The sequence below is a fragment of the Falco punctatus genome (genome assembly GCF_963210335.1).
Source record: "Falco punctatus genome assembly, chromosome: Z".
NCBI classification, from domain to species: Eukaryota; Metazoa; Chordata; class Aves; order Falconiformes; family Falconidae; genus Falco; species Falco punctatus.
The window spans coordinates 51,871,000-51,895,108 of NC_137586.1; the positions used below are offsets into that span (position 1 = coordinate 51,871,000).

The 24,109-nt window shown below is 40.4% G+C and overlaps 1 protein-coding gene and 1 long non-coding RNA gene across 3 annotated transcripts in view; one reads left to right on the forward strand and one right to left on the reverse strand.

The window, feature by feature from the left end:
- The window catches only part of LOC308056682, a 430,099-nt gene that overhangs the window by 240,367 nt on the left and 165,623 nt on the right, over positions 1 to 24,109 (forward strand). The gene's annotated exons all lie outside the window — the stretch shown is intronic.
- Positions 660 to 24,109, reverse strand: part of LOC308056679 (uncharacterized protein) — a 31,521-nt gene continuing 8,071 nt past the window's right edge. The window contains exon 3 of one of the 2 annotated variants that reach the window (XR_013924912.1): positions 660 to 23,314. Coding sequence is in view for 1 of the 2 variants with exons in the window: in XM_080372417.1 (XP_080228543.1) it covers positions 23,282 to 23,314 (33 nt within the window). In the remaining variant the exon portion in view is untranslated. The remainder of the gene's footprint in view (positions 23,315 to 24,109) is intronic. The other variant, XM_080372417.1, reaches the window with a different exon arrangement.

The window sequence follows — 24,109 nt, forward strand, 5'->3', positions numbered from 1 at the left end:
CTTCTGAGTGGCAGAGTTTTCCAGCCATGCTCCAGGCAGGAAGCGAGCAGGCGATTCCACCTGCTGAATGAGCCAACGCTGCCCTGGAGATCTGTAAGCCACAAGTGAAAATTCTTGTTTCTTCGTCATGTTTCTGGTGAAGGCATGTCAGCTTGGGGTAACCTCGCTTGTTTGGGAATTCTCTTGGCTCCTCTGGGAAACGTACCCAGCTCACCCCACCCAGATTGTATCATATAATTTCTATCACTCAGAAAGAGCAGGAGCAAGTGAAACAAGCTGCAATATCAAACTTGAAGTAGTAAGTGAAGCAGCCTACACAAAAGGATGTAATTTTATTCTGCAGGAGTAAAAGCAATAAAAAAAAGCAGCTTCCTCTAGCAGTGGGCTGTGAAGTGGGAATCAGACATCCCAGGAAACGTGCAGCGTGTGTAACTCCTGGCACTTCGTTTATGCGTGATATCAAGATTACACAGCTGTAAACGTATCCAATGTCTATGGGTATACATATTACCAACTAAAAGCTATTGATGGGGCTAAGGTACGCCCTCTAATAGCCACAGATTCTTTGCTTGTTTTTGACACATTATGAAGCCCACAGGAAGGCAGAGTAAACTGTGTTTGAGATCACATCCATACTTCCATTTCTCTGGAAGTCCTTTGCACATTAGCTAACTTGTATTTATGATGCTGACATTAGCATAGTAAATTTTGTTACTATATGTCACTAGAGTACTGGGATAAATAGATGGTTGCAAAATGCATACATTTTGAAATCTAGTCTTCCACAAAGTGTACACAACCAGACAGAATCATGGTGCTATTTACTACTAGTATTACACTAAGGGGAGCTGAGATTGAGAGTGAAGCCCTACTGTGTGTGGCTGTCTGCATCCACAGGCTAACGGATGGCCCTTTTACTGCAGAGTTTACAGCAGACAGTTTACACTGACAGCACAATAAATGTCTGAAGAAGGAAAATCTAGAGATTAAGCACCATGCTAAGGTAATACAGTGACTCAAGAACAGGAGCTGGAAATAGAACACAGAGCTGTTCTCCAAACCAAACCTACTGCAGTATCTTGAATGTGTGAAAGTGTCTTTGCTGGGAAGTCAAGGCTGAGAAAAGAGACCCTACAAAAGGTTAAAAAAATTCTTTGCATAAAGCAGCTGGAGCACGCTTTAATATTTGAAAGCAAGTTACTACCTTCAACTGTCAGAAACTATATTACAGACTTCTTTTTAATAAGAGAAAACAGAAAAACATATTTATTGCATTCATCTAAATGGTGATTTTCCATGACAAAAAAAAAAAAAAAAAAATAAAATTGTTTGTCTGGGACTTTTTGTTTTAAGAGACTCAAAAGAGTTAGTGAAACACAAAACTACGCTGAATTCTCCCATCTCTAATTACCCACAAAAACTTATGTGTACTGAACATAAAGGTCTAAAACTTTCCCTAGAGAACCTACAAACATTGGGCTTGATTTTAGCCTTAGATACACACACTCTTGGGAGTATATACTTATGTTACATTCTGGTCATTTTGGTCAGCCTGGTCCAAAACCCATCAAAGGCAGCAGAGATCATTGCTTTCAGAGAGTTCAGATTAGAAATGACTGATACTCACTCTAGCAGAAAAAAGGGAATAAAAAATCGTAAGATTAGCTATGTGACAATGGAACCGTCCATCAGAAAAGGAGCCAAAACCAGAGCTAAATGTTAAAACAAAAGTGCAAAGCATAACTTTTGTCCTGCTTACAAAGAGTTGGCTTCAACCAGGGTATGCAATGTTATCCGTTATTGGACACTGAGACTCTTATTCTAAACATACTGTCAATATCTCTCTTCTTTAATCTCAGCAAACTGATGGGTGGTAGGAATTATACAGGATGATTTATTTAAAGAGCTGTAACAGGCCACTACTCTGCCTTGCAGCTTATCTTTGAGCTCTTTTCCCTCGCCCTAGCCATGTGGAAATCCTCTTTGATTTCCAGAGCCACACGTAATGAGACCACAACTCATTTATCTTTCATTTTTCAAGGAAATCTGACACTGGAGAAACAAGCATTTTTACTCTGGAAACAGATAGTTCAGATCCACAGCTTGGTGGAAAGTCTCTGGAGGACAACAGAGTACCTCCTATTATTGACCCTCTTAATTTCAGATTAGGAGATGTGATTATTTTTATCTCCCTTTGACTAAAAGATCAATCCTGTCCTGCCTCAGGCCTGGCTTAGCGCCAGTGAAAGCAGTGCAGATGACACACAGTGCAAATGAGGGACACTTGGCCCCCTGAAACAAGTGTTCTTAAGACCTTGAGAGGTCTGTAAAGGTTTTGAAGGTTCTTCACAGAGGGAGCGGAATGCAGGGTGAGTTTACTGAGACCAGGTCTCAGAGCAGACCCTGGTACATACAGTGGTGGCCGCAAATCACTGCCTTTGTGCTATTGTGCAAATACTGCTACATGAATCTCAGAGGCAGGAACCCAGGCTCATGCCCTCCTCCCTCCAGATGCTTGGAGCAGCTCTGCTACAGCACAGCTTGCAGGAACCTCGCTTGAGAGCCACAGACAGACAGATGCCCCCATGGTGGGTGGGGTCCTCGGTTGCAAGCCATCTCCACATCTTCCCTTCCTGCCCTCCCACCACTTGTCTGAGCAGAGAAGTGCCAGGCTCACAGCCAGAGCACTGTGCTTGCTCTCTGGCAATACCCTCGCAACAAAAATAGGACTCTGCAGGACTAATGTCCTGTGATAGCCCAGCCTGAGCCAGCAGGAGAAAAGAAGGTGTCGTGCAGGATCTGTTTCAGCCCTTCCCCAACCAAGAAAGCTGCACTGACTGGCAAGGAAGCCCCTTTCTCAGGTGTCCACTCACCCCTCCCTTCCCTTCGCCTGTCTGCAGGTAAGGGTGATGAATAAAACAAAGGGCACAAGTCTGCACTTCTTAGGTATGTTGTGATAAAGGGCTCTGACAATTTAGTTTATGGGGAAGCTAGGGTTTTGTGAGGAGGGGCTATGTTAGATAGACAAAGATGTTCTGGAGGAATTAGCACACACACACCCCATCCCAAAATTAATCTTCCCTCATTTCTGCCCCATTTACAAAGCCCCATATGAATTCACAAAGGCAAATTGGGGAATTCATGAACCCTTGGCAGTTAGCTAATAGAAGGCCCTCAGAAGTGCAAAGTATTCTTATTATTGGAAAAAGCAATCCATGGAAATATCTCTGCCTGATCCAGAGATGGGGAGGGGCACTGTCACTCATCCAGCTCCTTGTTGATAGCTCTTCCGTCTGCTCCACTATTATCCTTACTCTGCTGAAATGAACTAACTGCCCAAAGCTTGAAGCTTTCCAAAGATCTGAGTAATCAAAAAGCAAAGAAAAAAGGAAGGAGGGGGAGAAAAATTATCTTGTTGCTGGAAACTCTGTCTTTAATATTCCCTTTTCACCAAGCAACTTTTTGTGATTTTACCTGTCTTCAGAAGTCTTTTCTATCTTCCAGCTTGATCAGGTCAAGCGTTGCCTTCCATCCATGTTAATTTGTGGAGTTTTGTCTTTTAAATATATTTTGGTGTTTCACACATGCATTTCATACTAAGAATGTTTTTTGTCTTTGCATTTCATTGTTAAAACAAAATGCTTTACAACCCTGCTAAGCAGCAGAACAGAGAGCAGCACAGGTGTGCTGATGTTCAAAAGATCTGCTCTTATCGTCTGTGATGGGTGCATCAGATGTCCTGCCAAGAAATATTCCCTGCAAACAAGGTAGCATTGACTTAGGATTCAATTGAAATTCAGAGTCAAAATATTGGTCTTTGCTCTAAGTACATCAAGTATCAGTTATATCTGTTTGACATCTCCAGGTTTTTTTAAGCTTGTTTTATTTGACATTATAGAAATGTACCACCATCAAAATCTTCCTTACAAAATGCAGCTTCACTTTGGGGAAAAAAGCATTCCTAAACAAGACAACACTTGAGAAGTGTTTAAGGTTAAGCAAAAGTCACTGAAATTAAGCGCATGTCTCTGAGACCAGTGCTTTTCTTCTGGAAATTTTTGGAGGCATATGTGAAAAGAGTGTAAAGGAGCACAGTCATGCTGAAAGACATACAGCTTTTCTAATTTACACTTGCTCAGCATCTGACATCCTTCTAAAAAATTCCCTATTTTCAAACCTTTACTTTCAACATGCCTCTAGACCCTAAACCTCTTTGGTAAAAGCATTGAAAGAATATGTAATATCTTTCTTTTATCCGTTTCCTTTAAAATTATTAATCCCCCATTGTATTTGAGGACTAGCTTCATAGACGCTGTCTTGCATTAAAGGGAAAAGGCTGTTACTATTATTTGTTGGGTATTTCATTACTTTGCGTAATGGCTACAGCTACTGCTCTATGAGGTAAAACCAGTAACATTGATGGACGTAGATAGGCCTGTCTGTAAATACCCAATGCAGTACCCAAAGGCAGTGGCACTACACCCCAATGCCTTAACAGAAGTGCTTGAAACCTTACCCACAGATGGTTTAACCCAACAACTAATTACAAAAATGAGACAGAATGCCTGAAGTTTGATTACACTTAATGTTTCCAGCTGGTTTGAGGTCAGGTCAGAAAGCCAGCTGAAAGGAAGCTGTGATAGGTACAGTTACCTCTAGTTAGCCAGAAATCCCACCGCCAGCTCTGCATACAAACCCCAACAAATAAATGATACAATATTCCCTGTCTGAAGTGAGTCTAATTCTACTTTCAAACAGTGGATTAATTTCTGCAAAATATCGAGGTGTCCAGTTAAAAACTTGCTCTGTGAATGAGAATGCCTTCCCAGAAAGAAACATTTATCTGTTTCTATATTAAAAACTCTTATTTCCCTGTGAATGATAATATTTAAACCTTGTCTCTGAAAGAAGTGAGAAACTGTAATGTAGGCCGGCCTAGAAACTCAATTTTTTCACAGTTTTTTCACCTCATCTTCCTCTTTTACTTCCTAAAAATATTCAGACTGCTTAATAATGCACAGATATTGTATCTCTGTCAGCTTGTTTGAATGCATTTCTGTCTGTCTGTCCATTCTGGATGAATATCCAGGTATTATGAAAATTCTTGCAATTTTCTTTCTTTTTTCTTTTTTTTTTTTCTTCTTGCATTAAACTATTACAAGATGACAAAAGCTGAAGGACTTTGAAAAGTCTGATGTCAACCTGAAAGTCTCAGCCTCGCTTGGGTGGAACATGGCCCTTCTGACTCATTGAAGAAACATGCATGACAGACTGAAGGCCTGCAAAACGCCAAAAAAGTCACTGACAATAACAGCAGGAGGTGATTTTCAAGGGAAGCATGAGAACACAACCAATTCTTCTTAGCCAGTATGCAAACAAATTTGGCCCAGAAGCTTTTTAACCTCTATTTCATTTTTTGAAGCTCAGACCTGTTTGGAGAGACTTTCCCCTCTAATCTCATTCAATTTCATGTGCCTCTGCCTTTCTTTTTTTTTTTTTTATCTGGGACTACATGTGGATTATTTTGGCTCATGTTCCAGCTGTGTGGCTTGGTAGGGCATATGGAAATCACAGCTGTTTCTCTAGACAGGCCCTTCTATAGTGCACTCATAATTACATAGTTTTCCAGTATAGCACTTCTGGTTCCCAGTTACCATTTTTGACACATGGAGCCATGCAATAATATCCTTACTGATCACAGAGAAAACATATCTGCCACAGCTGAGGCAGAGGATGCCAGAGGTTGAACACTGCATAGCCATTTACACCTGGGGCAGGAATAGCACAGCATCAATTTGAGGTTATGCATGGATCATCCAAATTGTATCCATTCTGATCAAGAAAAACTTGACATTCAGGGCCATAAGTCTGCTTAAAACGAAGGTAATTAGAATGCAAGGGATCTTCTTAGCAGGCTTGTAAGCTTTTTGCCCCTGAAGCTTGCTGCTTAGGAGCACAACTGAGATCACTCCTCTTCAGCACTCCTTTCCCATCAAACCCCATACTGAATACTCAGATACACTAACACACTAAATAGCTTTGGTTTTGTTGCCAAAAGTTCTTGCAAGGTTATGATGCCATTACTTTATTCCCAAATAAAAAATGAGATGCAAACAATACGCACAGAAATGCTGTTTAGTTAGTGTGAAAGACTGCCCAGAGTCCTATCCCTCCAACACCGCCAGGAAGCTCTTGAGTGCAAAACTTGTCCTGCGCTGGTGTGCATTGCAAGTCCATTTCTGTCTTCTAATTAAGGATCTTTCTTGATTCATTTTAAAGGAATAAAAATGGCCTTGTGAGGGCATCAATTACCTTTTCTCCCAATGTGAAGACACTCTGTACCTCCAGAGTAGAATAAAAATGCCTGCAGGTTATGTATAAACAATTTTCTTCCCCTGCTGTAATATCTTCAGATCTAGGGTGTGTGTCTATGGGCAGGTGGTTGTCTTACTTCTCTATTGGAGTAGAGCAATACTGATACAACTCTGAGTGTGGACAGTATTTTAGTGTTTTATCATGTAAAAATAACCAATTTTACATAATTTTCCCTTACTTATGTTGCATTGTTCTAGTTCTCCCAGGTGTGGGTTTTTTCCCAGGGTGAAACCAGCTTGCCATGCACATATCCCAGACCTCTTCCTTGCAGACTCCACCCAGACTCCTGATCAGGCTAGGCTCATGCAGCTGCACCTGCTCTATTGTCTGCTTCACAGTCAGCTCATGGCTACAGCATGCTTCTATTCTGTCACATCAGTTTGTTTTATTTTGGATTATTGTGCAGAAGTGCTGTTTAAACAATGTGAGCAGCTGACCAGTTCTGGCTAGTTACAGGCCTGAGAAGGTCGTGGTAGCACATGCTGGTTCAGAAAGAGATGAGTTAAAAAACCATCCTTAAGGATAGTTTTAACAAGGGTGCTGAAACAACAAGCACTAGGCTTTTATTATTGTTATTACTTCCTCTCAAAATAAACCACTCACACTATATATTGGCACAGGACTCCAGGACCTGTGCTTTTATAAATTTAACATAGCTTATTTTACCAGTAATGCCAGAAGAAATTACCATATTGCTTTACCAAGTACACCTACAACGTGACCCCATAGGTGTGAGGAGCAATGAAAACATGCCACTTCAAACTAAGAGCAAGATTTAAAAGTTAAAGCCAATTCTCATTATGATCAAAACCAAAGGTCATTAGTATAAATGTGCAGACTTCCAAGAAATACGTTCAAGTTGTTTTCTGTGGGTCAGAACACAGATGAACTTCAGTAGTTCCCACATACCACCTCCCTGTTCTTGTCTTCCTGCTCCACTAACCCGATTAACACCCTATTAACTGCAGCAATAGATTTATGCTCAGAAGCCTACTGTAATTTCCCACTGTAACCTGGCAGAAAAAAGCCATTCCAGGCTCAAGCTCCTGCTGTGCTGTCCTGAGCTCACCCCAGCCTGTTGCTCCAACCTATAGTTAGTAGTAGCATAACGAGCTCCCATGCAAGAGGTGATTATGCATGTAAAGGCTTGTCTTGACTGCTAAAAAAGCTGTTTTATAAAAACAGAGAAATGAAGAACCCAGAATCTAAGTAAAACTTGACCTTGGTGAATATACTCCATGGGAAAACTACATTTTCAGCTTGTTTTCTCTCCAAGAAAGCACACATATGCAATATGTTTACCAGTACTGAAGATAAGCTTGGAGACAGAAACTGGATCCTAAAGCGGTCGAGAGCTATCACTGTACATTCCCAGGCTGTTCATGCTGCTTGTGAAATCACTGGGGACTATGGAAGCACCCACTGGTTATGGTTTGTTGCAGGCTCCTTATGATGAAGAATCATTGTGGATGTAAAACTTTGGAGACAGAGAAATTAACACAGGACTGCTATCACGTGCTGTCAGAGCCAACTAATTTCCTTGTGTTCACATGACACAATAAGGAGAAGACAGGTCCAAAGCCTGAAAAGTATTCATAAGTCCTTCAACATGTCCCATACAAGTCTCTGGGGACTCGTCATCCAGGTTACCCACCCTAGTGTTCCTGAAAATCAAGCATCTGCAAGTCAAATCATGTATCGTTTCAAGCAGTGTGGACCCTTGGGGTTTTAATTTGCCTCCTGGGCAGTATGTATCTGTAGGGTGCCAGACAGAAGTCGTGCCTCCCAGTCCTCTTGTAAAACTAGGTCACCATGCTTTATGCAAGTGTCAAGCCACAACTCTTCTTTCCTTCTAACTAGGTAAACGCAAGCTTTCTCAAGCATATTTACTTCAGAAGACTTAGGTAGAATTTCACTAGCTCCTAAGCAGAGTTGGTGCCAAACTGTTTTGGATTCAGTGACATTTGAGGAAAGTCATTAAAGCTACTCAGAAACAATATTAACCTGTCCTTATCACAGTATAGCATTAGACTCACAGTCAAGCAAGGATGAGGTTTTAACTTAGAAATCCTCGTATTTTACTTTGGTGAAGCAAATTAAAAAAAAAAAAAATCAAAAATCATAAGGCTATACTTGGTCTGCTGGCAGATGTGACTACCTGGTTTAAATTATTAGTAATAATCCAACTACCATTACCATGTCTGCCAGATGTCTGTAATACATTCACTTTAGCAGCCCTGAAATGTCAGTGTTGATTTCACAGTAATCTTGTCCCACCCTGAACCTGGGCATACAGACAAAAGAGTGAGGCCTCAGCCAAGGACAAGAGGAGATGAAAAAATTAATAGGCAGTGTGATCAAACAATTTTGTCTTAATGGCATTTAAAGTACTGTCTGTTTCATAAATATTTATAAGGAAAAAGATACCCATAAAAGCCTTGAATCTTGAAGCCCTGAAATCTGAAAGAAAAGGAGTGGAAGCAGAGTACAGGATTTTTGTTGTACAGTAAGGGCTTCTGACACCATGCAAACAAAGGAACCCCCACATGAAGAGCACATAGTCTAAACCACACTAGTATAATTTCAATTGTGCATGGTGTTAAACTGCTCAAAGCCACAGGCCAGACTCCCAGAGCTTCTGTTATCACAAACATCATCAGGCCATGTTTCATTACATCCCCACTGTGAAACATGGCCTTTCCTTTCCTAGTGCAGAAAGTCAGTCACCACTTCTATTTTCCTTAACAGTATGGGCAGGCCAACATGTTTTTTCTTAAGGTCTTCCATACAAGAATGGCATACAAAAGGCTTCATTTGCCACCCAGCTGTGCCCAAGTTGAATCTGTTTCTCAAAGTAGTTTTTGGACCTAAGGGCAATAGACTAGCATTTGGTTCCTTTAGGCCATGGGCATATAGAAGACTGTGTAAAGTTTACCCTTTTTGAGTCCAGAACACTATAACCTCAATTTGTAACTTACTGAGGGGCTGAAAGGAGCAAAACCTTTCAGTGTAGACAAATTTGTGTCCCAGTAATACAAAGGATAGTAAATGCCAAGGGAAAACTTTAGTCTAGTGGCAAATCTCTCCTGCAGCCCTACCTTCTTTCCCCCCACCCCCTTGCAAAGGGTCGTCTGAGGACAGGAACAATACTTTTAAGAATATGTGAATTGCAGTCAGGAAAATGCTGTACTACATTTGAAATCAAGGTATCGTGTTGAACCGATAAGGTGAAATTTCCTCAGGAACATCTTGAACCTAAGCTTTCTCTCACGTACTTTGTTGGCAAATGAGGAATAAAACTACTTAAGTCTAGAATTATGCCATTTTAAAAGTTACATGAAAGATAATGCAATTAAAAAGGGAGCAATTTATTTCCTGATAGGCGAGCTAGCCCATTTCTGAATCTGAATGTAAAACCAATTTAATGCCAGGGTACCTTCTCACACTATAGAAAGTTTAAGCAAAGACGTGTTTATGGCTTCTTGATCTTGCAGTTTTCAAACCTTCATGCTGGGAATTACAAAAAAATGTCTTTGAACAAACAAACAAAAAAAAAAAACCAACCCCAAAACAAACAAACAACAACAAAAAAAAACCCAAACCACATTTATGGTATGTTTCAGCCAACATGTTTTACCCAGCTGGGCGGATCATCAAACTGTGTCATTAATTCTGGCATTTACCGCACAGTCAGAACTCTGCCAATGTACAAAAAAAAAGGCAAAAAGGCACTCAAGCAGAAAGAAAGAACAAATGAAAAAGAAAGAAAACTCCTGGAAGCTGGTGACCTCAAGATTTGGTCTGTAAGGCATAGTTCAGATCTTTATATTTTGACTGACAGTAAGGTTTGCTCTAGACAAGAAAGCATTTTCATCAGGTAGCAGTTTCAAGAGTGATGTTAACTGCTCTGTGACAGATCCCAAACACAGAAATAAAAATCCCTTTAGCTGCCCAGCTCTCTTGCCAGCATCAGCTCCTGAGGGGATCCCTGGCATGAGATGCCTACATATCACTGTGTGCTTGGAAAATGGTCTCAACCGCAAAGCATTTGTACTCTAAGCCGACAGTACAGGCAGTAGGTAGCAGCAAAAAATGTCATTTTTTATGGAGAGCTGACATTCCAAGAAATTACACAATTTAAGGCCACACAGAAAACCTGTGAATGTGCTAGGAATCAAAGCCAGATAGATCTCCACGGTTCAGCCCCCGCTTTGCTTTAACTGCCAGAATGCCCTTTGTTCTCTCCAACCAACCTTCATTCTAGCTGGCAACAGAAGGACCTCCCATAGCATCCTAAGGCGTGCTGCTAATTAGCATCTCACACAACAGTGGTGCTGGATTCCCATGCAGCTCACCTCCACTTCGTAGTTCCTTTAATAGTCCCAGGAATTATTTTTATGCTTGCATGCCTGTTATCCAAACATAGAAAGTCACAACTGACTTCAATATCCCCCTGGTGTGTTTTCATTATTTGGATCCAGGCACTACCTGTTTCAGCTTAAGATAAGCTTTCTGTCACACATATCCTGGTTTTGCAATGTTTTTCATCAGGAGGGAAAGGAAGTGTTAGAGCAAGAAAATCACTGGAGCACCACAGCCCACATAAGATTCTGCAGAGTCATGGGTTTAGTCTGCTTTTCCTTTCCACCCTGTCTTTCTACTAAAAAGCCCTTATTAAAATGCAAAAAGCTGGAAAACATTCCTGCTTCTCTTCAGGATGGCCGGAGAGCCGCCACCAGGTACCAACAGCCAAGGGGAAAGACAACCTCCTACATGCTCAGTAAGCCTCAGCACTTCTCCATCCACACGCAGATGATAGGAACTCCTGTTTCAGCTGGCTAGAAAAAAGCAATACGATACTGTTTCTGCAGTGAGCTCTTTTCACTGCTACCTCCAGAAGTACATTGTGCTCTCATCTAGAAAAGGCAATATGGAGCTGCCAAGCAGGATAACCCCTGTCTATATGCCCTGGGCACACCATGGCACCAATCCACACTCTGACTGGCACCAAATAGGAGCTTGCCAGCCATTTGCAGTAGCTGGATTTAGTGCCCAGACAGTACTTTCTGAGAGCAAACTGGAGGACAGGAGGGGAAAGATGGGTGTGAAGGTCATTAAGTAAGCACATTCTAAAAATAAAAACCAGAAGTTTGGGGACTGGAAGGAATCAGATAGGGTGATCATTTTGGGGCACTGGGAGGCCTTGAAACCATCTAGCATGCTTGGTTTTATTTTAAAAGAGGAAATGGTATGAAAACTCAGAGCTTCCTTTACTGGAGCTCTATTACAGGCAGAAAGCAAGGACGTGGCAGTGCCTGGTATTTAGCTTGGGGTATTTTGTCCTGCCGGTTCACTTTTGAAAGGGCTAGCTGGGATTCACAGTTCTTTGGTGGGCAAGAAGGAGAGGAGGGAAAGGCCAATCTTTGCAAATATTTTCTATTAGTTTTTCTTTTCACCACTAAGTCTTCCAAAACTTGAATTAATTCAATTTCTTTGGCATCCTGGTCAAAACCACTGTGTTTCAAGGAAAAGTCATAGCAAACCCATGCCAAAATTTTACATTTCAGTGTTCTTGGTACAAATTGGACTAGACTGAGTTGGCCCAATAGATTAACAAATAAGAAGAAACTTAAAGCATTAAGTACTTATGAATTTGCAGTCCACTGGGAATTAAAACCAGATTATTTTCATGTATGTTTTCCAAGTTTTTTGGTAGAATAGTTTAAAGAAGAATTTAATTTACCTTATGAATTAAATACACATTAGTGTGTCAGTACAGAGAAATTCTTTGAATTCACACTTCCTTTGTGAGGATGTTCAGAAGTTCCCCCTAAAGAAAACCACTGAACTGAAAGGATTGCTTCCTTAATACAGTTTTGCATAACGTTCAAGCAGTATCTTCTACTTACTCCTCATACCCTTCAACACACACTTATGTATGTAAACCTGAGTCTGTAGATATTTTCACCCTTGGTTCAAAGTGTAACACTTCTTGATTCTCATGGACACACTGCAATTGGTCAGACCCTTGCCTAAGGAGCCAGCCCACCTACACAGATGATAAACTAACGTCTGCATTCACAGCACAAGTAATCAGATATCCTGAAGAGGGACAGAAGGATCTTTCCCTTAGCTGAAAACCAACAGCAATTCCAAGTGTCTCAAGACAGACATCCAAGCTTTGTTCAGCAACAGCAAGGTGACAAATCAAGTGGTCACATGCCATATGAGGTGAACTGAAAGGATATGACTTTCCTACCGAGCCAACCGCTCTTGCACACTTTGTAGATAGAAAACTTCTTTGACTCCTGTCTGCTCCCTCTTTCCTTTATTTGTTCTCCAAATTTATCTCTCAGACTTATAATGACTCTTAAAATTGCTCCTATGATGGCATGTTGTGCTGACTGGAAAGGTCCTCATTTTCTCACAGATAAAATGTGAAGCCTGAGCACCAGGGCATACCGTGAATCAGTGAATCAAATGGCTAGTTAACAGAAGACACAAGGATAAGGTGGTTTATGCTGCTTGTTCCCTGTTCCTCTACTCCTCTTCATTTTGTTGGGACATGAGTTGTCTCTCTCTACAGTCACACATTGCTTTTTTCTACCTCAGCTGCTCTGTGAAACCTCCTTGATGTTGAATCTATACTTTGGTTCTATTGATAAAATCTAATTATCATTCTCTAAGCTTTTCACATCTTCAGTTCATGCAACAAAAGACCTGCAAAGCATACAGGGCAGAACTTCCTATCCAGAAGTCAATTACTTCTCTGTAGACTTCCACTCTGCAGAAACAGAGCAACACCACAGCGCTGCTTCATAACTTCAGCAGTCCTGCTGCTCCTCTTGCATTGACTGCTCATTGTCAAACATCACAGAAGAGTGAATCAAAGCTCTGTACAAGTGTACACAGTACATGTAATCCAATTTGGATGGGTCAGTATTGTGCATCTCCCAAAGCCACAGGTAGGATCACCTGCCACATTCAGGGAAGAAGTAGCTATGGCAGTTTTAGACATTAGTTAACTGTTTTCTGTCCCAGTGTTCTGATCAAGACACACACTTTGCCACAGAGATGAAGCAGTGTATGACTCTGCCCTACCACCTTTCCAACACAGCCCTGTAAGCAATGATCCCACAGGTGCATGGGTTTACTACCTCCGCCTGTTGTAGCCTCACCCAACAGCAAGGACAAGAACACCGCATTTCAGATGGATAAGCTCAGTACATAACATACAGGTCTTGCTGTCCTCAAGATGACCATGAAAAGAGACATTAGGAGTGATTAGGCATAAAGCTTGCAGAGTAACAGATGATATCTCATCTGGTCTAAAGCTTGCTGGTACAAAGTCAGCCTGTCAAAGCAGTTTGTTCCACCTCAATCCAGAAGAGTGAGTTTATACAAAAGAACAAGTGACTGTGTCTCTTGGGATCACAGTACTTCTAACAATGTTCTTGGAGCCTTAAAGCCAGGTATATGGTACAGTTGTACTGTAGCCTTACTGCAAACAAACCTTGCTCATACAGGGGCTGAGGCCCAGATACAGTTTGTGCCTCAAATACATGATACATTAACAAATGCAGCAAGACCCCCAGAACCAGCCCTCTAGAGCCCGAACCAGCCATATGGACATTTGCAAATGCCATCAGCCATTTCCCAGGCATAGCTAAGCTCTAACACTGTTGGTGTAAATGACACCAGAAACACACCAAAAGGAAAAAGGCTGCAAGGCAGGGTACTGTGGTTGGGAAAGTCATTGTCCTCAGCCTGTAATCCAACATTGCAAATAATTGTCCAGCCACCAGTGCCCCCAAATCAGAATGGGCTGTCTGTCAAAAATACATGCACAGTTCAATTTGCTCAGCTTTGTTCAATTTCAAATCACAGAGCTGAACTGGAGGAAGTTTTACAGCACGTTGTTATGCAGTTATAAAGGCCCTTCCTGGTCTTATGGCTCCATGAACGTTTGACACATTCAGAAAGGTAATGAAATCAAAAAAGGATTCTGTATATCCCTTTTGCTGTAGGAAATCTACATCATTACAAATGTATCAGTGCACTGGGAAATTCCCAGTTTTAAAGAATTCAGGTTCAGCAGGTCACAGAAGTGAAATGAATTAAGCTTGTAAAGAAAATGAAATGTAAAAGAAATCACTGTAATTGTGAAAAGACATTTTTGGACTAGTCATTGCTTTGTACATAAAAGATGTTGCTCCTAGTAACAGAAAAGCATACAACCTCCAGAGACTGCAACTGCAATTCGGGTGGGATTTTTAAAGTACTTAAGGTACTCTGAAACCCAGTTTCCACTGACTTCCAGGTGTGTTTGAAAATCTCCACACTTGTGTCCCACCCTTCCTTCCCAGACTGCCATTTGCCATCCCAGAACAGAGCACTCAGCACAACAGTGCAACTAATTTTGGATCAGGATTTCAACAGAAGAAAGTTCAGGCAGTTTGTGCCTTGAAAAAGACCATAAGGCCACCTTCATCAGCTGAATAACTCCACCACCATCCCTCGGGACCTCACGATGCCCTGGGCAGCTGAGCTGATCAGAGGCAGCCTGGCTGGGGGTCCAGGCCATGAGGAGGGGCAGAACACAAAGAAACTGAACCACAGTCCTTTGATGTACAACCAATGCTTTGGTGCTCTCATATCACACCATCACAAAGGGAAAAATTTGGATCTCATTTCTCTGGCTACTGAAAAACAGTGAAAAATACAGAACTTCCATAGCGCAAAGTAAGATTACTTTAGAAAAAGTTACTTTAGCAAGAACACAGCTTTACATGTACATTATTGTAGACATATCTGTTGCAAACTCAAAGTTCTCGATTTACCTTATCTGACATTGTGCACATACCCACTGACCTCTAGTCTTCACTTTTCTCTGGAAAATCATTCTCAATAAAGGGTTAAAGAAACCCTTGTAGTTATTTATGTCAGCTACAAATTCTGCTGTGTGATAAGCTTTTAAGAAATTTCATATTGCCAGAATGAAAAAATATCTAACGCAAGCAAGAATGGCATAACCAAACTTCAGGCAATTTCACCTGCCACATTTTCTTCCTTTGGAAAGAAAAAGGAATATTAAATCAACAACAACAAACTATTACCATAATGCTTTTTGAGCATATTAAATGGATGAAACTATCATTCTTCAGATTTGAGGTTACATATTTTCTGTATTTTTGCATATTTTATATATTTTTCCAACTCAGTGTTTTTCAAGTGGTTTGAAACATTTTTAGTTTCCCTGTGTTTCCACTAAGGAACACAGAAAGAATACAGAAGGATGGGGAAAATATAAAAGTTACCCTTGTCTTTTTTGCTGCCTTCTTTTTAAATAAGAATTAAAAATATTCCCATTCCAGGTGTTGCATGCTAACTGAGGCTTCATGTCAATTTAAGCAGTTTCCCAATCTGAATCATATATTTCACTCAAATGCTGCAGCTACAGAAAATTTCACTGAATTGATTTCCTTAACAAAAATCTCGTCATATGTCATAAAAAAAAAAAAGTATGTTTTCTGTGTAATGTGTCTACTTTAGTTTTCTTCCTGCTTGCCATTTCAAGATTGTAAAATTCTGGCTTCCTCATCCCCAGAATTTGTTACACTCCACAGGAACATGAGGTAGGTATGAAAGAGTATCTTTTGTAGAGTTTGGTCAAAAAAGCGTGTGGATACTAGCACAGAAGTATCCAAAGCAGACTTACACTGCTTAGAGTTAGTAAGGGTTTCAGACAACAAATGAATGGCTGCTAATAGAAAATCATTACTTAATGTCAATTGTTGCTATCAAAACAGCAAAAGAAACAGCTTGTTCCCTTTTGGTAGCATCACGCTTAGCAGCCTGAAAAGAGTTGCTCAAGAGCACCAGTATTCCCTGAGCATGCTTGCTTCGCTCCAGCATTTCATGGCACTTTGCAAACTTGCTTCTCACAGCTTCTCTGAGGTACAGTTTTTTCTACATTTATGGGTGATTTCTCAGATAAACAAGCTGAAGCACAGAGAGTACAGGGTCACATTTTTTCCAAAGCTGCTTATCAAGTGAAAAAGCAAGATGATATCTCACATTACATTCAGTTTGGATAGTTAGCTTCATAACAGGAAAGGCAAGATAAAGCTGCTCCTGTTAGACTTTCTGTGAAGCGTTTGCTGTTCAAAGTTGCTGTTCCAGCAAACAAGAACAACTATGTCCCAAAAACAAATTTAATAAATAAATAAATAAATATAGAAATAAATATATATATAAAGTAAACAAAAAAAACCCTAACAAGCTTACTATAACTTTTTATAGTGGTCTTGAGCCACAACCATTTTCTACCTTTATTAAGATCAAGGAGTTCACTAACATTTAAAAATGCCAGTTCTGAAGGGAAAACCTGGATCTCTCCTGGATCTCTGTTCTTGGTTTATGCTGGGACTTGGTCCTTCATAAACTGCTCTGAGAGAGAACAGGGAATAGCCTGATTTGCTTTTTGACTTTATATTAAAAAAAAAAAAAAAAAACAAAAAAAAAAGTGACTTCTAGTTGACACAGGGCAATCTGGACTAAGAGGCCACCATATGTCAGCCCTTCACAAAAGAGGGACATATGAACGCTTTATAAACACGGGATGAACTACAGAAGAAATTACATATGTGCCTCTGAAACACTTCCGCGTCTCTCATTGCAGAACCAGAATTTATCCCTTGCTCCGGTTCCTTTCTACATTTAACTCTGCACATCTCTGCAGCTTAGACTTCTACAAGACAGGCAGATGTTGTCTTTCCATCAATGGAAAGACAGGTCTAACAGACAGGCCACTATAGTGCAAGGTAGAATTCTTCTGCATCTCCAGGAAAAGCTCTTGTCCCTAAAGCCAGAGTAATTTATATTGTAAAAATCTGGTGCAGAAGTGTATAACACAGCAGAAAAATATTTAAGACTTTGGGGTCTTACAAGATAAAATCTTGGGGAAACAAGATAAATCGCCATCTATTATACAGGAACTGCACAGACAACCCCCACTTTTCATCAAGTAGTTAAACATGCACAAAAATACACAAACTCGAACAAATATAATCGCTTACAAAATTTTTAAGAAAAATAATTTCTTTTGTCCACATTAAGATGGGAACACAAACAGGAAGCAGATTATCATCTGATTTTCTCACTTGGTCTTGTTAGCAAAATAAAACTGATCATACTGCACACAGAACTAGGAAATCCAATCCACGCAGATTATCCACAATCTGGTCCAAAAATATTTTATCAACTCCCCTCTACAGTCCTCATGCAATATATTCATTAGTGAAAAAAATGCAAAAGTAAAGAGAACTATTTGGAATGTGACATTAAAATTGTCTGTAATATTTACTTTAAAGGAGACTTTTTTACTCCAGAAGTGTACGACATTTTAAAACAACACTTTAATCTTCATAAGGTTTGTGAAACAGGTTTATTAAAACGTATCTGCTTTCTTTCCATTGAAATACGAGTGAGCACCCAAGACAACTTAAGGCAAGGGAATTTCAACTCTTCTGAGATTCTGGAATTGCAGGATGAAGTCAACAGCGAACACCTCACTAACTTCAACAGAGGTAGGACTTCTCCCTGATCTGAATTTGCAGCTTAGGCACCGAGTAAGAAAACCATCTTAGGTATGTCACTTCATGTTGTTAAGGCCTGCGTTCCATGTCCACACACTGCATCCCACCAGTTCAGGCTGCAGTCTTGCAGCTGGAAAGCTGCTGTCTGTGCTGGCACTGTACGATGCTGGGATTTGCCACGACATGCGTAGTGCATGGGCACCCAAAGGAAACTACTTGATAATTCAATGTTTCAGCCACTTTCCTAGTTTTTTCCTTCAGTTCTGCTAAACTGCTCTGTTCCTATAATGTGTTTAGGAATATAACATTTTAAAGACAGTATTATCCATTACTGTGTAAAATAGTGACGAATTATTACTCTTGGACATGGCGTTCAAGTGTGTTATTGTTCATAGGAAAAACACAGGAAAAGGATGTCTGTCTCATGTAATTTGTCATCATATGATGTTCAGAAAGGAAGGCTGCAAGACAATATTTGTTCACAACATGAGAGACTGATCCAGGGGCGAAAGAGATTTGAGGGGAATGGAGATTGAAAGCAGCTTCCCTTTCAGAGCAGAAGAGAATGAGGCAGTGTGATTTATGAATAAAATATCAAAAATTAGGCCACTTCGACAGCAGAGCCCAGTATGTATTTTATTGAAATTGGTGGATACGCCCATTAACAACCGTAGCTCAGGTATGAGGAAAGCCAGATTTTTCACTGAACAAGTAAAAGATATGTGATGCAACCCTGGTAGCTTCCTGGCTCACTAAGCTGTGATGTCCTCAAGGTGAAGGCTCTCTAAATTAATGGGAAAGGGGAAAATGGAGAGGTCTTTGCCTTTGCGCTGACACAACACCCTTGCTGCCACACTCCTTTCCTCCATGAATGTCAAATCTGTCCCACGCAAGCCGAGAAAGCAAGAACTGTAGAGATCTTGACATCTTATACATCCTATATGTTTTTAAATGCCCCACTTTCAGTCCAAGTTGTACCAACAGCAAGCTGGAGTGTTATCAGGCCAGGCTGGTACTGTTCTCAGCCTAACCAGCCATGGATGTCTAACTATTTGTTCCTTACTGATATCCTATTATATTAGTATAATACAGGCCAACTTTTCTAATATTTACCTTGTTATCACCTATGTACATTTCTTGACTTCTTTGTTTGCCTTCCTCCTGGTAAATTTGTATAGCATTCCCGTGGTGTTTAGCCCTTCCCCTGTGAAAGCACACAGTACTCCAGAAGTGAGCATGCAGAGTGCACCAGGATCTCTACCTGTCCCAGAGGAGCTCAACAGATTTCACCGTCATCCTCCCCCCACAGCACTAAGATAATACTTTCCTTATGATCTTTAAGTCTCAAACGTGTTTAACTATGGAGATCTCGCCCCACCACAATATTTTTAATAGCATACCACGGGCACGCATATGTTAGGTGGCACAAAGCCCTCTGGGCTAACAACAAAGCACCACAGGAACGAAGAGAGATAAATCCACTGTGTCTTAGTAATAGCTACAATGAACGCTCTCTATCATGCACCACTCCACACCCAGCTTACCTCTCAAAAGGAACTAGTTGGTTCATTTAAAAAAAAAAAGAGCCTAAGAGTATGCTTACATTAAGTTTATATTAGTCACCAGGGGTCTGGGACCAGTAAAGTAATGGATAACCAGGTTATTTGACAGAGAGTTAAACAAAATTTATGGTTATAATGAGGACGTAACTGGTTCATGGTTCATCGTGACAATTTTTTTCCAGTCTTTTGGGACTCTGGTCTTCAGCCCAGGAATCACAAAAATTCCCTGACACCTTCAGCAGGTCAACACTCTGATTCTGATGTATTCCGGGGTAAACTGCAGAACCACATATGGTGGACCTGAAGGGGGAGAAGTGTGGAGTTGTAATAGCTGCAAACAAAACCCGGAACAATTAATTCTCAGCTATATTCTATTTAAAACATTGTGTAAAATTAAAGAATGCAAATTACTGCTAGTTCTGCACTTTCATGTAGTAAAATGTGGCTGGATTAGCTGCATTCATTCAAAATACTGAATCATCTAATCACAAGTTGAGAGAGGAAGTATTAAAAAAAAGGCCCCGAATTCAGGCAGTCCTTGAGATCATTGGAATACATATCAGAGACAGATGATCCAATTCAGGACAACTTTAAAAAAATCTTTTCAGTTTGAAGATTAGCTGATGATCTAAAAAACTTTATTAAGGCTCTAAAACATAATGTAAATTAGCATTTAATTTCAACTTGGGGGTTGTGCCTATGAGTTTTTGGAATATTGCCATTTACTGGCAGAGGGATTGGCAAAGAAAACTAACTCTTGTGATACATCCAGTTTTGCTGCATCAGGGAAATCAGACAACGCAGCTGAGCACATGATTTTTGCTGCTGGTTAGAACTGACATGTCGCATGCTTGGTGATCATCAATTGCTAACAGAGCTCGTACTTCTAAGAGAAAACATTTGCTTTCTGTAACAAAAAATTAATGTTTATGTCAACTATTTTTTTCTTCTTTGATGCTCTGATTTAAATCTCCCATTGAGGAGGCAGCTTATTTTGATAAAGCACAATTCTGGGCAAATCTCCATGTGGTATTGGTCAGGGAAACTCATAACCATGTACCTAAGTGCTTCCTTTAAAGAATTCCTTTCTAAATCAGAGCCTCCAGGAAAGAGGGAGCAGGGAGGTGCTGAGCACTTCTGCAAACCCAACTAGCTGGGCACGGACTCAGCAAAGTCCCAAAGCATATGTTCAGCTCCAAGCCTGTTCAGCCATTGAATCCTGTTCATGGAAAGACTTAAGCAGGCAGAAAAAGAGTGGACTTGATGATATGTTAATGGTCAGGAATATAATTAAGTGCCTTGCTGAATCGTAGAGATAATCAAGTGTCTAAATAATCTCTGGTCAATCCAGCAGGGGCAGGGCCAGGGGAGGGCACATGTAAAGCATTATTGGCATATTGCCTTTGCCTTCTTTGCCTGGTCCAGAAACACCACGAAGAACCCTGCAGTCAGGTCACTCAGAGTTTTATCAACAGAGTGTTTTGTCTCCAGATTAAGACACAACCACACAGTTAAGCAGTCACGTCTACAGGAGACTTGGACTTGTCCTATGCACTGTCCCATGGGAAATGTTCACAATTCCCTCTGTCCCATCCTCCCATGGCAATTTTACCCATCTCTTTTCAAATCCAGCACTGCAAGCCCAGGCAGAGCACAGAGCAGCCCCCCTGCACCGAGGCAAAGGCAACGCTTGGTGAAACACGGCTGGGCAGCAGAGCAGATGTTGTGCTTCACCTTTTTGTGTAATGCATTTCTGTGGGAACCAGGTGCTTTCAAAAAAAATCTGTTCTTACTTTTGGTTCTCGGTTCATAAGTAGGGACACCGCACCTTAAAAGGGAATAAACACTAATTTGCCACTAAAAGAAACGTCTTGTTCCCAGTTAATTTTATTGTAAGACAAACGTTTACAGACATGGGCGCCTGTGAATCTGCAGAAGAACTCAATATATATGGTGAATAAAAGTCTTGAAATGTCTGCTGGTTATGGATTATTGAAGCCTTTTTTAAAATATATTTTTATTAGTACTGTCCCAGCTCCCTTCATGTCTACTAGGAACTGTCAGGTTTGGTGTTGCTGATGGTTTCTCTGATGTTCTGTTATATTTCCATGCAAATAAATCTCATTTTGCTGATGTCTGTAAAGTTATGCTTTAGACCAGAGATCTCTTCAGAGCTCTGTCTTCAATAAAAAGGGGTAGAAGTGGAACTACTAATTTAGTTTCTTTAAAAGGCATGTATTTTCATGCACATTAAATCCATCTGTTTTTTAAATGTATGCCTTTCTTTAGTGTGTAATTTGATAAAACCCAAAAGAAAGCCTTGGAGCTCCAAAGCTGAAGCAGAAAGGGAAAGAAAGTGAACAAGACCAAGAGGATAACATGGCTGGGAACTTTGCAAGAAAAAAAAAAAAAAAGGCCACTATATATTTAGAATGAAAAAATATTAACAAATCAGTCAGGGGACCTTGACACAAACTCTCCATGCATTTTTAAACTTCTAGGAAGAAAAAAAATTAATCCCATAGGTCTGTAGTTTGGTCACTGTTGCTGCAATCAGAAGGAGTCAGGGGTCTATATTAATGAAATATGTTCACCTTTATGCAAAGACTTAGGTCCTCTGTTTGAGTATGATACAAGTCTGGGCTATGCTAAGACTATTTGTAACATTTTTAGATTTATCTTTACTTCAGGGAGCTTTTATTTCAACACATCCAAAAATACAATGTCAGTTTCATGAAGTCAGAAAAGCTTTCAGATCTCAAGGGCAGCATTACACAAGCAAGGACATCATCAGTGTGACTACGCTTAGCTCCCTACATCTCTTCCATGCTTTTGAATGATCTGCCTTTTAACAAGTCCGTGTAAAATTCTCTGTGTGTCAGGATCCTAAGTAATTTGGGCAGGTTTCTCTGAAAGCTTCAAACACCACTACCCCAAAACTTTTCCACAGAGCACTGAAATCATTAACCATGACCACAATGCTACTAGGCAGGATTGTGTTAAAGATGGACTGTTGCTATAAATTATTCCACAGATGCAAACAAATGCAACCCCAAATGGTGATATCTAAATAAAATATAGAAGCCTGAACTTCACTTTAAGGATTTATCTGACTTATAGACATCTATTTTGCTGTTTTTAGCAGAAAGTGGAAGATACGTACACAAAATAGAAAATCTTCAAAGTGCACCAAGCAGGAGCCTGTATTTCATGATTTATATTACTTGGAAGATGTGCTGTGGTTTCATGATTTTTCTATATATGGGGCCACAATTAGGGCTAAATATAAAAGCTACAACATGATTCTTATAGCAAATTTCTTCTTCATAGTTGAGTTAAAAAAACAAAACAACTGTCTTTATTTGTACTTGCTTCACATGCATTGGAAAATAATTACAAATATGCCCTTAAGTTTCCTTCAAGTGGCTTGTTTGTTCACTCCTATGCAAAAATATGTGCTGGGAACTAAGATGAATCTAAGCATCTGGGCACTGGGACATGTAAGGTAGGACCTCACAGTGTAAGCCCTTGGCATTCTGTTCTCTGCAGCTGCTGTTTAATTCACTTGTGCAGCTTGAGGCTCATCTGTTTTTCTTACTTGCCCTTTCCAAAAGGAATGTGTCTTCTTGCTTTAGAGATCCTTTCAAAGTTTCTGCAACCCTCCCAGTAGCATCCTTCAGAAGGGATCCTCCCACTCCCACCATGGCATATCAGCTCCTGAGATCTCTTCTGCTGACAACTCACTGCTCACAGGTCAGGTACCTTGGCAGGTAAAACTTCCTGCAGGGAAACAAACGAAAAGATAGTCAATGCAATTGGATCTTGAAAAGATTGGCATTGATATGCTTTGACATGAAACCCTCCTAGCACCACTTTCATCACAGAGGAACCTAAAAAAGGGGAATTGTTATATGTGGCCCACAGGAAGGATCTAAATTTAAAGTTGTACCACTATAACTTTATCAGTGGGGCTGGGAAAATAGGAAGGCACATTTTGCTTAAACAGTCATGACAGAAAACAATCCTTGGACAGATGCCAATAAAAATGTGTCCTTCACAGATAAGAAAGTTTTTTGTCTTCTAAATTAGGATTTACTACATCGACCCTTGGGTTTTTACGCCAGTATTGTTTCATCCACACTTAAAGGGGCCTGGCAGATTTAACAATACCAGCAATGCCTTGGATAAGGGCAAGTCCTTGATGTAAATAAGATTCAGGTTTTTGGGGTTATATTGCTCACAGATGTTGTTTGCAGGGAGAGCAAAGCCTGTTTATAGCTCAGTGACAAATACATCATTCTGTAAGCCCTTTAAAGGGAGAAATTTTGATCTGATCTTTTCAATGTAAAGGGCAGCATTTCTGTGGGTGTTTGCTTTTAGTCACTTTAACACATTTCACACGCAATTTGCAATGCAATCTGACCCTTATTGCAGCCTGGTGATGTAGGTGGAGTAAGGGACTGCCTTAACACCTTCATTGTTTCCACGACAACAGACAGGGTACCACAGAAAGGCAGGTCTGCAAAATAACAGGTTTTGGTTTTCCAAGCAAGGCCTGCAAGTGCAGCAAGAAAG